At 37.1% G+C, this 16,491-nt stretch overlaps 1 protein-coding gene across 1 annotated transcript in view; it reads left to right on the plus strand.

Annotated features, from left to right (window-relative positions):
* Positions 1 to 3,552: 3,552 nt before the first annotated feature.
* LOC128707613 (protein kinase C-binding protein NELL1-like) overlaps positions 3,553 to 16,491 on the plus strand; it is a 38,769-nt gene continuing 25,830 nt past the window's right edge. The window contains exon 1 of the mRNA XM_053802572.1: positions 3,553 to 3,643. Coding sequence (XP_053658547.1) covers positions 3,553 to 3,643 — 91 coding nt within the window. The remainder of the gene's footprint in view (positions 3,644 to 16,491) is intronic.

Here is a 16,491-nt window from a genome sequence, read left to right on the forward strand (position 1 = left end):
AACATAAACTTCATCTTATAATTAAGATGAAATATGAATTTCGCTAAATAATCCAGGAATTTGTACCAAAAGTCAAATTATTGATTTATTTAACAGTATAGCAACTTGTAACTGCGATAACGTAGAGGGTGACATATTATTACAATTGAAATTAATAGATTAAAAATCATTATCTCAACATAGGTTTAATGAAAACTATTCAATATGACAAGGTGAACAAAGGTACTGAACTTACCAACCTCCTATTTCACTATTTACTCCTATGTTTTAATTACTACAATAATCTTTAGATGGGGAGCAAGGAGTAAAGTACGGGTGTCAAGGTACAAACGGTTTCCAGTACGATTGAGTCTGATTACAATTTAACGGTTAACCGTTGTAAAGACATTCAAACAATATTACCAAGTATCACGTTCATATTCATATGATATAGAAGACTATGCAAAGTGAAGTGTTCCATGTAGTCAGCAACTTTTTGATTCTTACTGTTCAGTGATTTGTTTGATTAATACGGATTTTTTGTGTGTCAAATGCTGACTAGAGCACTAGTAATAGATCCTCAAATACTTTCCATTTGGGATTTTAAACCAAATATAGTAAACCAATTTTAATGTTAACGATACAGATTTGGATAACAAACTTACTTTCTTAAATCTGGTTAAAACTTTTAATCAAACAGGGTTTTGTACGACAATCGACCATTGTTCTTGTTCGATTTCCAGGCGAAAAGTGTATATCTGAGCGTCGAGCAACAAAAGAGAAAAAATCTTAGTGAGGAGCGAATTTACTCTTGAATTTCGTTTGGAAAAACCGAACACATTCCGAAAGAGAAAATGACAGCTCTCTCTCTTTATTTATTTTCATACCGCGAGGAGCAAAAGACGAGAGAATTTGATGTTGATTTCGTTCAAAAAGGGGGGAAACGAATAAGCACGCACGAGCGAGAACGCATTTCATTGGAATCGTCCATTTCGGTCTTTCTAGAGGACATTCGCACTATGGGCATGGTTTGCAGCTGGTCAAACTAGTCTCGAGTGAAATGGCAGCAGCGATATTTAGCGAACGATGATGTTTTCTCTCATTTCGGCGAGAGGTATGTTTTATAGGAGAAACAGGGAAAAAGGACAGATAAAAGAAGAGAGAAACTAACCCGACCCGACCGGGATCCGACTTGTCGCGGTGATGTTGCTTGCGTATGAAATGCGTTTGGCGCAAGAATTTCGTTCACTTCGTCGTTCTGAGAAGACCTGTCGCACCGCGTAGCGTTGCGTATCGAAGGCGATTGGCGCAAGAATTTTATCCTGCGCGGTATACGTAAGCGTTAACGAAGGTTTCAGCAGTAACGTGAACGATAAGATAATTGCGAAAGTGTTGGGGAACTTTGCAAAACAGTGAGCTGAAAAGTTTTGCTTAATTGAGTGAAAGTGAAATTTTACACAAACTCGTGCAGCCGCTGTAGTGTGCCGATGTTTAAGAACCAAGTAGGCCATCGAGAGGTTTCCTTGTGAGTGGTGAGCATGAAAAAATCAATTTTTGTGCTAGTTGCCACAGTGGTATCGACATTTTCTGCTATGTGCAGACACATTAAACGTATAAGTAATACACCGTAAAATAACGCTGGTACAGGCTAAACGTTGAAGCCTTTGATAGCATCGGGAGGGAGTCGTTTTGCATGTTAATTATATAAGCAGATTTGCATGATGCCGGACAGGCTTTTCCAAAATTTCGGTCGCAAACATTTTACAGGCTGAGAAGACTCCGATGTGTTGGACAGTGAAATATTTTGAATGGTTGAAAACATGTGCATTTTCCTAAAGCCTAGCTACGGTACAGCGAACAAGAACTCTTGGTAGTTTTCTTACATTTTTTTTCATTTTCCATTTATGCATGAAAGAAGGTTATTCTTTTGCAGAAAAATGTTCCAAATCTTAATTACCTTCAGCGATGTTCCTTAGTGCTAAAAATAGGAATGTAGTTTTGAACCAAAAGATAATAAATCGATTATTTGTGAGCAAATTGTTATACACGCGTGTATTGGCAGTGCACTAGTAAACATTGAATTGAAGGACTCTTTGCAATTAATGGCTGCGACCCAACCAACAAATGAACTAGTTTTTATAAATGTTCAATACTGCGATTTGTCATTAACGCATGTGAATAAGTATATTCAATTTTTATCAGCTGTGCCTGTGGAAAAGTGATTACAATTTCTGTTCTGTTTGAATTCAACGTCGCAAGACGTTCCCTTTGAAGCATCGTATGTTATGAAGAAACTCAACCGGCGTTTGAGAATGAAAATGAAAAAGAACAAAACACCAAAAAAATTTACCCAAAACTGGTTTTTGTAAGGTATGAAAACTCAGAATTCAGAAACTAAACCTGCATGTACCTCGGGGCTGATCTTCGAGGGCGCCATTGAAGAGGGTTATTCGTGCAAATTATCCAGCGGCACCGTTTGTCCCATCTCACAGCAAACCACCGCCAAACGCCGAACTAGGTAGGAAGCGGTTTTGACTGCATCGACGTATCCGTGTAGCGTTTTATGTGTGTGTGTGTGTATATATATATATACATATACACACGCAAACGGCATAGCAGCGAAGACTGCGGGAAAAATTAGATGAAAAAACTCGAAAAAATAAAATCCACACGAAAAGGCTGGCCCGTTCTTTAAATTGTTCGATCCAAATTGTCCAAGAAGAAAGGCCGAGAAACAAGTACGCTAATCTTATTTTCGCATGTGTTATTCCGGTTCCGCAGAAGTTCGTCGTTCGGCCAGAGAGAAGCAGATTTTGCAGCATAAGCATCGACCAGTAACATAATCGAGACGCAGAAAAGGACTGCGTAAGAGAGTTTCGAGAGGATAATGAAAATCGATCTAATAATAATAAAAAAAGAAACAGCAGAACAAATCTACAGCACCGTGCCCAAACCACCCTCCTGCATTGGATTCGATGTGATTGTTTAAGTGTGTTAGCAGTGCTCACGATTTAATTAGCTGATTTTTATTGTTTGTCCCGTGTTGCTATGTTTCAATCGGTTTCATATCGTCGAAGAATTATGATATGTGTACGGTGATGAAGTTGAAACCAATGATTAAATCAATGTGTTTGTGTTGTTGTTCCTTGCAATTCCGTGCATCAGCCAAGTGCTTCATGCCATAAAATCGGTGTCTTATTAAAATGTGCGATCAGCGTGTTACGCTTGTGAGGTGAGGTGATAGTATGTGTGCAGGGTTTTTTTTCCTTCGTTTAAGTTGAAAGATTTTCGGCGCCGTGGATTACATTTCTAACGCAATCCGTTTCGGAATCGACGTCGGTCGACAGATCCGTTTACATTGCCGTAAAGTGTGCAGGACGTCGAAGGGTGTCGAATGGTTTTGCATCAATTTCTACGGAATCGGTTCGTACGACACGAAAGGAGGATAGACGCGCAATACAGAAAGCAATTAATTTATAACGCACCGTTGAACTGTGATGGTGCTCGACGTGCAGAATTTCTATCGTAAGGAGCCCGACCGGCTGAGGCAGCCGCGATTCGTGTAGCTCTGCCATGACCAAGCAGCTCTGGAACTGCGATACATCCTGGCGATGTGTCCAGGCATTGGCAGTGATCCTGACCATCCTGCTATTGCCCGGTACAGGTAAGTGTCTCGCTTCTCTTTCGCTTTTCTCGTTCGCTAACTTGATCGTCGATCGCTCCATGTCTCAATTTTGCTCTGCTTAATCCTGGCGATAAATCATTTGTCACCGAAGTGAAATGCTAACTTCAAGCTAGCTAGGGGAAAACGAAACACCATACTCTACGATGCGTATGCCTATTAATATTAGCAGGTGATATTTCTCCAAACGAAATCATCCAAATGAGAAATTTATGAATGATAAACAAGACCTTTGCAAAGTTTTTTTTTGTTAAAGCACACAATTTTTTCTTATATCCAACATGGCATTCGTCGCTCTACCAATGCTCATTGTAGACGATTTTTTTTATTATTAGTTCTATTGCACGTCGAATGAAACCATCATGACGCACGCTTGAAACGTAAATAATTCAAAACCAAAGTCAGGTGTATTTTGTGGACAGCTTTATAGATTTCGTCTATGTAGATATATTCCTTAATTAAGCTGACCTACACTCCAATCCTCAATGTTTTCTGCGCTTCCATAATCTCCAAAAAGATTATGTACGTATTTTCGTTCATAATAAGATTTTCGTAAAATGGCTGTGATGTGTAAGGATTTTTAAACCTATCGTCAAATAACTCTAGGCCGAAAACCGTATATTAGTATGCATACGCGTTTTCGTTTGGAACGCGTTTGCGTAAAAACACTGTGCAATGCCTTACTTATCGAAAAGTCTTCAAAATCCTGCATTGGTTTGCATAAATAGGCTGATGAGCTTTATCATCAATTAAATTTCACTCGGGCCCAGGGAACGGGTGGAAGAACTTTCGGGAGGAAAAAAAGCAGCTCACCATTCTCAGCCGCCCGTTAAGCTTTTGATATGGAGAAGCAGTGGCTGGATTGAAACTGCCCAAATTATTTGGCTTCATTCGGTTTCGGTTACGGTCTGGACTTTGGCGTTTCAGCATTCGGTGCTTGTGCATCGGTTTTTAGTCGAAATGCCTTGTGCCAGCAGTATTTGTGGCAGGCACAGCAACATAGCCGTAGCACAGGGCCGTAAAGCATGGAACTAACAGTACGCGAACGTATCATTCATGAACAACCTTGGATATGTATGGGTTGTATTTGGTCTTTTTCTTTTTTTTTTGCTTGAAATGTGACCACGTGTTTGCGAAGGAAATCGAATCGCAACATGCTATGAGTCAAGCAGATACGAGGGTACGGAACATAAAATCGAGCATGAACATAACCAGAGCATAATATTGGAAAGAAGCGAGACAGGAAATGCGACCAGAACAGAAGCAACCGGGAGAGGATATGAAATACGAGAAACGAGACGACAGCTATGCTGAAAGAGCGTACGTTTGGATTTTCTCGGCTTTAAATTTTCGCGACATCTACCTAAAATTCTTCCGAGTCGACTCGCGCATTAAAACCGCCACGAACATGGTGGTGGCTTGCCTTGGCTGGAATAAAAGAAAACCAGAGCCATCAGCCTATAAGGAAGTGACTGACAATATGAACATTATATGAAGATGAGACTGGAACACAAAAAAGGGACGATGGAGAAGAACACTGTATGGTGAAGACAAGAACACGTGATGTGATGCGTTTTTTCTTCCAGCGAATCTCTTTGCACCGTTTCAGATGCTTTCGGCACCGAACGGAACGGATGGCTAGAGTGGAAGGAATTTGCAGCACGGCACGACCGCAAAACGTAAAAAAAAACGAAAGAATTCGTCCTAAGAACGTTATACGAAATCAGAAAAGAGTGCAAAACGGAGGAATTTCATCATCGCTTGAATAAATAAACGAACGACAGAGTGGCAAGGGAAAATTATACAACGAGTTTTCTAAATCAGACGGCTTCGTACCACTAGCGGAACGCATACTTAGCTACATATAAACAGTCCTGAACTGAATATAAACGTTCTCTTTTATTATACTTTAGTATGATTTCACATAGCGAGCATACAAAACTACGTCCGGGTGTCGGAAATGGATAGTGAAATATTAGGTAAAACAATACCTGGTGTATCAGCACCGGAAAGTTCTCCCTTCCAAATTTGAAATCTCATCACCGGCTTTATAATACAGCCGACAACAACCCGATCCGGAAGCGCAACATCTCGGCGAAAGCACTGAAGAGCCTTTCACACACACTTCCATATAGGAACTTATGTGTTTCAGCATTTACAATAGGGGGCTACACAATGTACAACCACACCTGTCGATGCTGACGCTAAAGGTCGATAGATATTGCACATGTACAAGGAAGGCACCTTCCAAGGCTCGAGTTGCGTCTAACCTGACGAGTCCGTTGGGCACAAACAGGCCCGATTGAAGGGTCTTCCCGTGCGTCTTGTTTTTAATACTTCCAACACCCTCACCCCCCTTAGCGGCGGAAACGACATTGAGTATTACTATTAATTGATTTTTTATTGAATTCTTATGTCTCGCTTCCTGCAGGACCAAACATCAGTTTTAAGGGTTATTTGTAAGGGCATTGTATCGTAGCGTACGTGGCGTGGGTGCTCGTTATTGAACGCCTGTGCTATGTACCATGGCAGCGGACCTTGCGTTGCTCAGGGTATTGTTAGTTGTTCTATCTTGTTTAGTTTTATCAATAAATTGCTGCGCCTTATAAAAACATAAAAATACTTATCATGTTGCTATCGATTTGACATTTTTGTATGTTACCAATTTGATTGTTATTTGGTTATGTTCTAAGGTCATCCCTTATGGACCTTGTTTTACAGCCAAATACTTTCCTTTTATTCATTTTTATCAGTTTTACAAATGTAATTCATCTCGCATCAGTAACGGAACTTATTTAGTTGTGGTATTTCACGTAGCTACAGGACAGGACATTTAAAATATTATGTTTAGCATACTTTTCCCAATAGTTTAACTAAACATAATTCAAATAGTAGTTTCACTTATAGCATTCAAGTAGCATAATCCTACCAAAAGGGGAAAGAGTTGTAAATATTGGTTTCATATTTGCACCTTAGTTTGGGTTGGTTTGGTATTTGGTCTTAATTGATACCTGATCTGACTGACGACAGTTCAATCACGGGAAATTAAAAATCACATACAGTCAAATAATTCGATAAAAAATCACACAAAGTATCGCAATTCGATATCGCAACTCCCAATCGGACGGGGGATTGAACCGTATGGGATTTTGTACCGGTCCTGTCGAGTGGCACCGGCGCTTCTAAAATAAGTATAATAAACCGTACATGGCAAGTATGAGTTACAAGTAGGTCGTTACGTAGGTCGTTAATTGATATACTAACTACTGCTGTTGGCAGTCCTGCATACGTGGGAATATTTGTGCCTGGATTTGCCCACATCTACAAAGATAGTCGAGCTTATAGCAGAAAATACTGTTTTCATTCAAACGAAAATCAATTTTTCAATCACTTAGTATTTTTGTAATAATATGATTTCTAGTTTCGTGTGCAGCAGCATGTATACTACATATTACCGAATTTACTTGAGCATGGATTAGAAGAAACCCATGTTTGTAATAAATCGTCTTTTAAATATGAAAATTAAACATCACAAGTGCCTATTACATAACCATCTAATCGTACAGATGCTGAATGCTCAAATCAATCAATCACTTCGTCGATGTGTCATTCTATGTTTTGTTGCTGAATACTTAACAACGAAAACAAATAATAATACTAACACGTAAGCAATAATATAAAAGTTTGACATTGAGATCAACATTGTTTGTTTTATAAATTTCAGAACAAAATGAATGGTTAATGTTGCAGATTTATAACCACTACCACGATATAATCTTATAATAAATTACTCTCGAAAAATTCAATTAGCAATGTACGACGGAAAATATAATACATCGCCTTCAATTAATGTTGCGAATACTTCCATAGATCATTTTTCTCTTACAGTCGCCGAATTTTGTTTCGATGTTAAAGCTGATGAAATGGGTGTTGAGTGTAAAAATTGTCGCTGCGCGATTACGTTTTTTTTTGCCCCACAACGTGAGCGTGGTGCGTTTGTGCGACCAACGAATATATGAGCGATAATTCAGAATCATGCAGAACAGCCAAAGATATCTCCCACGTTGTAGTGCTAGACTAGCCTAGAGTGATGACAGTCGCGTTAAAATGATGAAATATTTTAACCACTTTCCGAGCTGAATGAAACAAATTGGATTTGAATGAAAGTATTGAATGTTTATAAAATCAAATGACTGAATTTGGTAGAGGGTGCATAGTAAAGGAAGTACATGTGTCAGAAAGAAACTTAAACGCATGGCCATAATTTGCGTTGTTTCGCAGCTAGCAGAAGTGCGGCACCAATCGGTCATCCTTCAAATGGGGATTGATTTATCGGACACCAATTATGATGCTGAAAGGTATACTGTGTACATTTTCAACATGACAATTATGAAAACCATTGAATCTTCTTCTTCCTGCGCTCATTGGATCGAAACCGTTTGATATTTTCACACATATCGTTAGCAGAAGCTTATGAATATTCGATTGTTGAGGGGATTGATTTGAATCGTTTGTCGTGCATCGTATCAAAACGAGCCGGCTCATCAAAAAGTATCTCAGAGAACGAGACGATGCGCACTATTGTAGCGGGGGTATCATAGTTGTGTTACCACCGATTGGTCAAAAATCATTGGAGCTTTAGTATGCTAATCGGTTGAGATGTTATCTCCGCCTTTTGATTTCATACCGGGGATCGCTAACGCAGCCGCTTAATAGCTTTTTCTAAGGCTACTCTCATTCACCCGCAACCTAAGACATTTATGCCACGCATTATCCAATCGCGACAAGTTTACGTATCATTGCTGTTCAGTTATCTAGACCGGTTCCGTAGACTAGAACAAGTGTTCGAGTCTTCCTTTGCTGTGTTCGATCTGTTTTCCCTTTTTGGTTTTAGAATCCATGAACGTGACTGCAGTCATGTGTGTGTGTGTGTTTTTTTTAATAACGTATTTATAGCACGTATATTTCTAAACCTAATGGGACAATAATTCCAGAAGGTAAACACTTTCTTATACATCCATTTCATCTTCATTCATAAATACGCGTAAATGGAATTCGTTAGTTCCGACAGTGTTGCCCGAAAAACTGTTTCTTTTTTATTTATTATATTGGCACAACAACCTCAAGAGGTTTAGGCCTGCCATTTCTGGCTATTATAGATTTTACTTACCCGTAGCCTGATAGTCAGTCCAGCGTACGGAAGATTGGTCCATGTGGGATTTTGGACCGGTCCTGTGGTGTGAAGACCGGCGCCGCAACGAATAAATCACCACGCCCCACCGTAAACTACTACTACGTAAATTTTATTTCCGTTACTTACTCTCCTCTTAGGCAGTTGTTGTTCATATTCTCCCCTCTGTTTTTTATTGATCAAAGTTTTTATCCCTTCGATAAAATGAAATGAATTCCTATCGCATTATTCTAATCGATTTGCAGCAGGATGACGATTTCAAACTTTATTAATGTGTACACGAAAGGAAACTTTGCGGATTTTTGGAATATGATTCTTTAAACTATATTTCAATTAAGTTTTGATATGACAATGGCGAGATATGTATCACTTGTGTTGGCAAAATTTTTGTAGGAGGAGTTTTATATTTAAAAATTTAAATTGGAACGGTTGTGTTTACTACTCTTTGTTGTCCATTTTAATACACTACAATACAATACAATACAATACAATACACACATAATACATCGTCACGCAAAAAAAAAGGAAAAAAAATCATAAATACACTTATCCTTAAGTTATACCTCTCGAGTCACACAGAAATACACAAATAAACGCTTGGGCACAAGGGAGAGCATTTAAATAACATAATTTTACAATGAGAAACAGCGTCTAGCTAGGCTAGGATTTTTCGTTCGAGGGGAAATCAAACGAGACTTGTCAGGCACGCGATTTGCCATACGATTGAAGAAAAAAAATCCATTGAACCATAATCCAAGAATACTACAAGAATCGATACTGCTGTTTTGTTATGTCATTGTTCATTTGGTACATGTGTGTATGTGGTGAGCGCGATCCGTATGACAACCGTAAGATAAGGGGCTTTTCTCTGTATTTTATATAATCAATCGGAGAACGAAAAGTGAAAACCTTTGTTTTAATTATTGTATTCGATAAGTAAATATACAACAAATGTTCATCAAATTGTAACATAAATTTTCTGGAACGTTGCTCCGCTTGGCAACGCGCCTTTTTAGATGCAATACAAACGTTAAAATTGGACATTTTATTTAGTAGAAAAAGTAGCAAACTAAATTCTAAACCACCCGTACCAAGGCATTCATTTACAAAACTCCAAGCAATTGAGCTGAAAGTCTACCAACGACAACGGTTTGGTAATTGAAAAAAAAAAATAATGAAAGCTGCACCAAGTGGGGATCCATTTTTGTGGGATGTCTGTTTTATTCAACCGTCTGAGCGATACGAAGCTTTTTGAAAGCGCTGCTGTTACATAGCGCTGCTGGTTGCTTATCTCTATACGAGTGAACGAATAGTCAGAGAGACGTTAAGGTGAGATGCGTCGTGGTGGTTTCACTAATCCTGTTCGATGCTATTTCGTTGAGGAAGATTTTGAAACTGGCCGAATATTTAAATAATGGGTTTCGGGTAAAATCGGATCACCTTAAAACGTATTCGCAGAAGGTACCAGGGTGTGGAAAGAAAACAAAAGATACTGAAACAAAAAAAAATTAACAGGAAGAGCGACAAATTTAATTATCCCATACTCTTCCCTTGGTGTTCAGTGTTTTTAGTTTAGTTTTATATCTTGTCACACAACATCCAGATTGAGGACGATTTATTGTCCTCAGTAGATAAAGTTCACATTGACTGAAGCGTTTTTATTGTATTTTTCTCATTGCCTTTGCGTGTAGGGTGGCATGTAGGGAAATAATGCTACAAATGTGTGTATTAGCTGGTATGTAAATAACCCTCACCCAAACAACCCACAATTTTCCAAAAGTCGTGTGTTTCCGTGGTAGAGGAATTCCATTGCCCAAAAACAAAAGTAAAGCATAAACTCAACGTGCTCCAATTAGGAAGATCTCATCGATGAATTTCACAAGTATGTAAATGAGGCATCCCACCCAAACAGCGTTGAATGAACATGAAAAAGGTTTGTTCAGTTATTGACCACTTGGAATGAAACGTTGTTAGTAGTTGATTGTGGCGTGACGTTCTATGGATCACGCGTTTTAATCTCAACCACCAGATGGCGTAATGTATAATAATGTTGTGAAATTCAAATATAACTTTATGAACTTGCTACGTCTATCCGCAGAATAAAATGGTAAATTTATGGTGTGACTACACTTAGTCGCTTGGACAATGCAACTGTAAAATATCTATGGAATTGGAATAAATAATCATAATTTATGATGATTAATCAACAATAACCAAGCATGTATAGAAATACAAACATACATTTAGTATATGTGTTAGCGAGGAAGGGATTGCATGTTTATGCGTCTGAGCATGTGATGTTGTTACATAAAGTTGCTTGAGACATAATGCATGTGTACTTGAACAACAAAAAACTTATCAATCAGCATTATCTGTTTTACGTTTTTCATTTTTGCCAAAGAGCTCAGATTTTGTGCAAAGCAGTGCGAAGCGGAAGGAAATGCTAACAAAGTTCAATCGATTTCGTTAACGAAAAATGTTGTCATCAGAATGTGACAGTAAAAATCGAAGAACACAACCGCAACGGTGGTCTCATTTTGAGTCTCTTAGCAAAAGTTTTTCAGTTGGTTACTGTGCAAAAAGTTGCACCGCGCTGCATAAAACAATCGTGAAGTGGAAATTAAACCATATGCTCTTTTGACGATCACATAGTGCATGCCAATAAAAGGCATTTATCATTATTCAACGTCACCATGCAACGGGTACATGTTGGAAAATAGAAGATAAGCGCCAAAAGAAGCGCCATTCGCTTGCACTTTTGAATTTGATTTATGTAGGCAAAAAGATAAGCAGATTAATAATGCACCAACAATGGACAATCGAAAAATAACACGAGCTACATACAACCCAGATAAGCTTTATCTTTAGATATCATCTGTAACTTGCAATCTGTATTACCTATGTACTATTCACATCTACGGTTGATCATTTAATCCTTTGAATGATTTGAAAATTTAATAAAAAACAATCCTCGTCATATGCGGAAACTTTACGTACATTGCGTAGTCATAATAATAAAGACTAATTCCGTTTTTCGTAAACATTGTGGGCAAAAAGTGTTAAAATAAAATATCAGCTTCTTCATATGTCATTTCTATTCCAAAAGCTGCCAAAACATTTATGTTTTCATGTAATGTCGTTATTGATGATTGAATTGAATGATATGCGAATTTCGTAATTATGATATATTTATTGATATAGATATCATATTCGCAATATATTTCAATCTAACTGTCTAACTATATCCAATTGTTTTAAAATTACTTGTTCAATAGCACCTTTCATTCTTAATAAAACGTGCAGCATCGTTTGAGTGAACAACGCACTAGCAAGCATAATGATATCATCACGGAAAACTGAAACTCGAAAATTGAAATTGGGACCTTAACCAAAATTAAGTTACAATAAAAAAACTCGCCTTCAAAACGTGGACAAGAACTATAGTGTGCGTGGCCTATATAATGACACTACCATATCTCGCTGAAAGTTTTACGGTTATGCAGCTCTATTCATCAGAAGCCTTAGCCGACACCTACCGAAGCAAAGGGGGCAACTTTATCCCGAACTCTTTTTGACCGGTTTGGAACGAATAGTAAAATCTCCGACGGAAGCATAAATTCTTCCTCATTAATAAAGAGAGCTTTAAAAATCGTGCATCGTTTCAGGCTCTTCTTTGCTTTTTTGTTCGTTGTTTTGAGGCGACTTTGTTGGTGGCCTTGGGATTCCATTTTCTAGTCAAGATTTTCATTGCCAAAGATTCAAATTATTGCAATGCGAGTTTTGTGCAAAATTTCACTCCTCATTAAAAACACTTGGCCAAATAAGTTAGTTAGTTAGCCCTAATTGTTATGTAACAAACCACCCGCTGTACAACATTATCTATATTTTAAGGCCCGATTCTACACTCAGGGCGAAGTCCACTACATATTTGTAATTTGTATTAAACAATTTAAAATACCATAAATAGCTATAAAACGCTATCTCACTTAAGTCTTGTAGTTAACTAATATGCAGTCGAAAATTATTCCCAAATCGCTGCGAGTGTTTTACGATGCAATTAAATATATAAAACAATTTCAATGCTTATATAAACAAATATTTAAATACAAATATTACAAATGAATTAATAAAACAATTAATTTAATAACTAAACGATTAATTAATTGCCAACTTAAACATATTTTAAAAATATATAATTTTGAACTTATATTTCCGTTAATCTCTATGGTTTTTTTTCATTTCTAAACAAAAATTGGAAGTTGTTCATTAAAAGCTTATTCAGCTAGTCATCTGAGCCACGATGAACTATCGCACTAAGTACACCTTTTCCTTTTCAGTATTTTCATTGTAATAACAACATGCGTCTTCCCATTTTGTCTACTGCTACTCATCTAGCATTTCTAACAGGATTTCCCAATATTTGTTATGCAAATGATTTAGGAGCTACATGTATTTATGAAGCATAATGTGTCTCGATTTCCAAAGGCATTTGTTGAGTGTACTTTCCTTTCCCATTGGCACATGCACAATTATTGTGCGTTCTTTGCACATATAAATGCCCAGTCTGCTGACAGCATTGTGCCGCTTGACAAATTTCTCTATTTTTCTTAATCTTGAGGAAAAGGTGATTCAGGCAAACAATGACATTCATCGATTGTGTTTTTCAATAGGCGTATATGATTGCTAAGTCAAGCCTCGTCAACTTAATTTAAACCCTACAGTTGGCCGGCGTAAACAAGTGGAGAGAGAGAAAGATACTTCTTATGCAGAATGATTGATGTGGTTATTTTATATGACAGCATATGTGTGTTCGCGACAGACGTCTTTGCAAATACTTCGATTGGTCATTAGCACCACACAGCGACGCTGCCGTTGGCATAAGAAACCAGAGTACGACGTATCTTGCTCATTCCAGATTCGTCAATAGTTAACGGTTGGAAAGAACATGTACGATCTCAGGAAGACTCTTGGGTGATTTGTTAGTCTCATAGACTACGGGCAAATCGCCGTGTCAAGATTTATCATATACACTCTGAGTCGTGTTGTGGTCACCTATGAAGTGGTTGGATTTTTTCAAACCGTTTTCATTGGCATTTCTCTTGGTATTGAAATTTTACTGCCTCTAGAGAAGTGTGCTCAAAAACATGTTGCGAGCAATAAGAAAAACCTCAGCTTGTGCATATCTAATCGTGTCGCACATGAGTAATTGCTGGATATAATAATGGATTTTAGCGCCCGTGAACGTTTTCCTGGGAAAATGATCAGTTTCCCCAATGCGTGTCAACAAAGGTTTGTGTTTACTTTTCGTTCAGCACCTTATGGTCATTCCCTTTCTAGACGCCATTAGCATGACAAAGTATATGTGAAGTGCAACTAGTTAAGCTATCTCAAAGTATCAGTTTTTGGTTTACTTAACTATGCCTATTACGGCTATATCGGGTTAAAATGTATATTAAATAATATAATAAAGTTTAAGTGTAAAAATCGTAAAATGCAAGGCCTGCATACAAGAATAATGGATTATCTTTGGTTCCTACAAATAATTTAGAATGGATAATTAATTAAAATACAAACAGAAACTTAAAACATCATTGCATTACCCATTCTTAAGGGTTCATTACGATTGCTAATTACGCAAATTTAAAAATCTACGATTTATGATGGTTAATTGCAAAATAATGACACAACACGACAGTACACCGATGACAGCTATCGCATTGCACTAATCGATATATAATTGATTTATGTCTTCTTTACGTTAAGACACATGTGAACCGAAACATAACTCCCTTCGCTGGTGCTACAGTTTCATGGCGGAACAGATAAACAGGTTACTTTACCTGCGTTGTGCATTTTCATGCTGCATTTACAGGTGTATCCATTATTTTGTTTACAATTGCTGCCAGTAGTTAGTGAAAGCTTTTAGTATGTTAAATATTGATTTCATTGTAACAGTTTTAATTAACAAAAAGGTATATACAGACAGACGATGTTAATTTATGTACAGGAAAAGCTCCTCCCCGATGGAATATTCATGTTTTTAAATATTTTTTTTTATTAAATAAGAACGGGTCTAGCCGTATTGCCAAATTTTTTGTGTTATTTGGTAGAAAATATAACAAATTTTGTCCTGGAGATATTTTTTTACAGTATAAATCATGCTTATAAATTTAAAAAAATCTATCTACAGCTTCTCAGCAAACAACAACAAACAGTTGCTCTCAGCAAAACAATAGGAATTGTGAGGCTTTTTGGTAAAAGTTGATTATTTTACAATATTAAGAAATCAGTTTGAAATTAATGATTCGAAGGTCTTAAGAAAAGTCGATATTTAATGATCAAATAGCTTTATAATTTTAGAATGAGCATATTTTTATTTCAGATGTATAAGAAGTGAGTATAAAGCCGATCATATTCACAATAGGAACTAAAGCCTTAATTAAGCCATTTACCGTATACAAATAGGGGTTCGTACAAAATCAAATGTCTTTTTATTTTAAAATGTTGCAATTTTGTGGGTAAATGTACCCTTAAGTACCAAAACCATCAGAGTTACGCTATGTTACCAATCGGTTTGTTTGACGGTCTACTGCAAATGAGTAGCACATTCTTAGGCACGATAATGTCCATAGGTCACGTGATGTCTGGTTATAAATTTGTCCACGCCACAAAAATCAACTGATAAAAGTAATAGAAACAATTTCTCATACCATGTCTGCTGTACCATTTCTGTCAGAAAGAAATAGAATATGTGTACAGTATTGGTTCTGTATGTTTGCTAAATGTTTTAATTCACCTACCCGTTATCAATTCTGTTGGAATCTTTATTCTGGAAAAAGTGAGCATATGTTTCCTTTGGGCGAAAGTTTAACCAGACAAGTTCATTTGATAGGGAAAAAGCAAAACTGAAAGGAAAGTTGTTTGCTATCGACGACATTTTAGGGGAAACCCTATTTTAGGAGCGTAACAGGTACGATTGTGTGCCGATCTGAATGAGTCTCCAGAGGCTCATCGATATTCCCTAGCATAAATTCCCGTATCGGCTATCAATGGACCCAGGTACCGTTTCTGTTTACGAGACGGCGAATAAAAATTTAATTAAGAGAATTAACCAATATCAATAAATCTTATTTTTTATTGATTGACTTCGGTTCTTAATAGTTTGGCACATGTCCGAATCGATGTTGAATATTTCCTATGGGGATTAGAGCCATAACAATATCAACCTGTGGAGTGTAATAAGAAGCGGTTGACTTATTGTATAGTGTCAATATTGTATAGGTTGAGTTTGAAAACGCTTCACGATTGTCACTATTGTCGTCTATTGTTCCATCTATTGTTATCCAACTTGTTACAGTTGGAATATTAACTTGTTACATTATCTTTTCCTCGTAGTTTCGTTTAACTAAAGTATTTTTCTGGAATTTATCCATTTTGGCATTTATCGAAATTAATAATAAACTTGCATTACCTTATTGGCTGCATTGTTAAACAGCCATTAATTGTTTTCAGAACACTTAAGAAATTTACGATTTTATCGTTGTCTTTAGCTGAGCCGTTTAGCCTTTAGCTTTTAAGATTTGAATAAAGGTGGTCCATTATCAAAAGTGGAGTGATAATTAAAACATAAAAAAAAATA

The sequence above is a fragment of the Anopheles marshallii genome, chromosome 2 (genome assembly GCF_943734725.1).
Source record: "Anopheles marshallii chromosome 2, idAnoMarsDA_429_01, whole genome shotgun sequence".
NCBI lineage: Eukaryota > Metazoa > Arthropoda > Insecta > Diptera > Culicidae > Anopheles > Anopheles marshallii.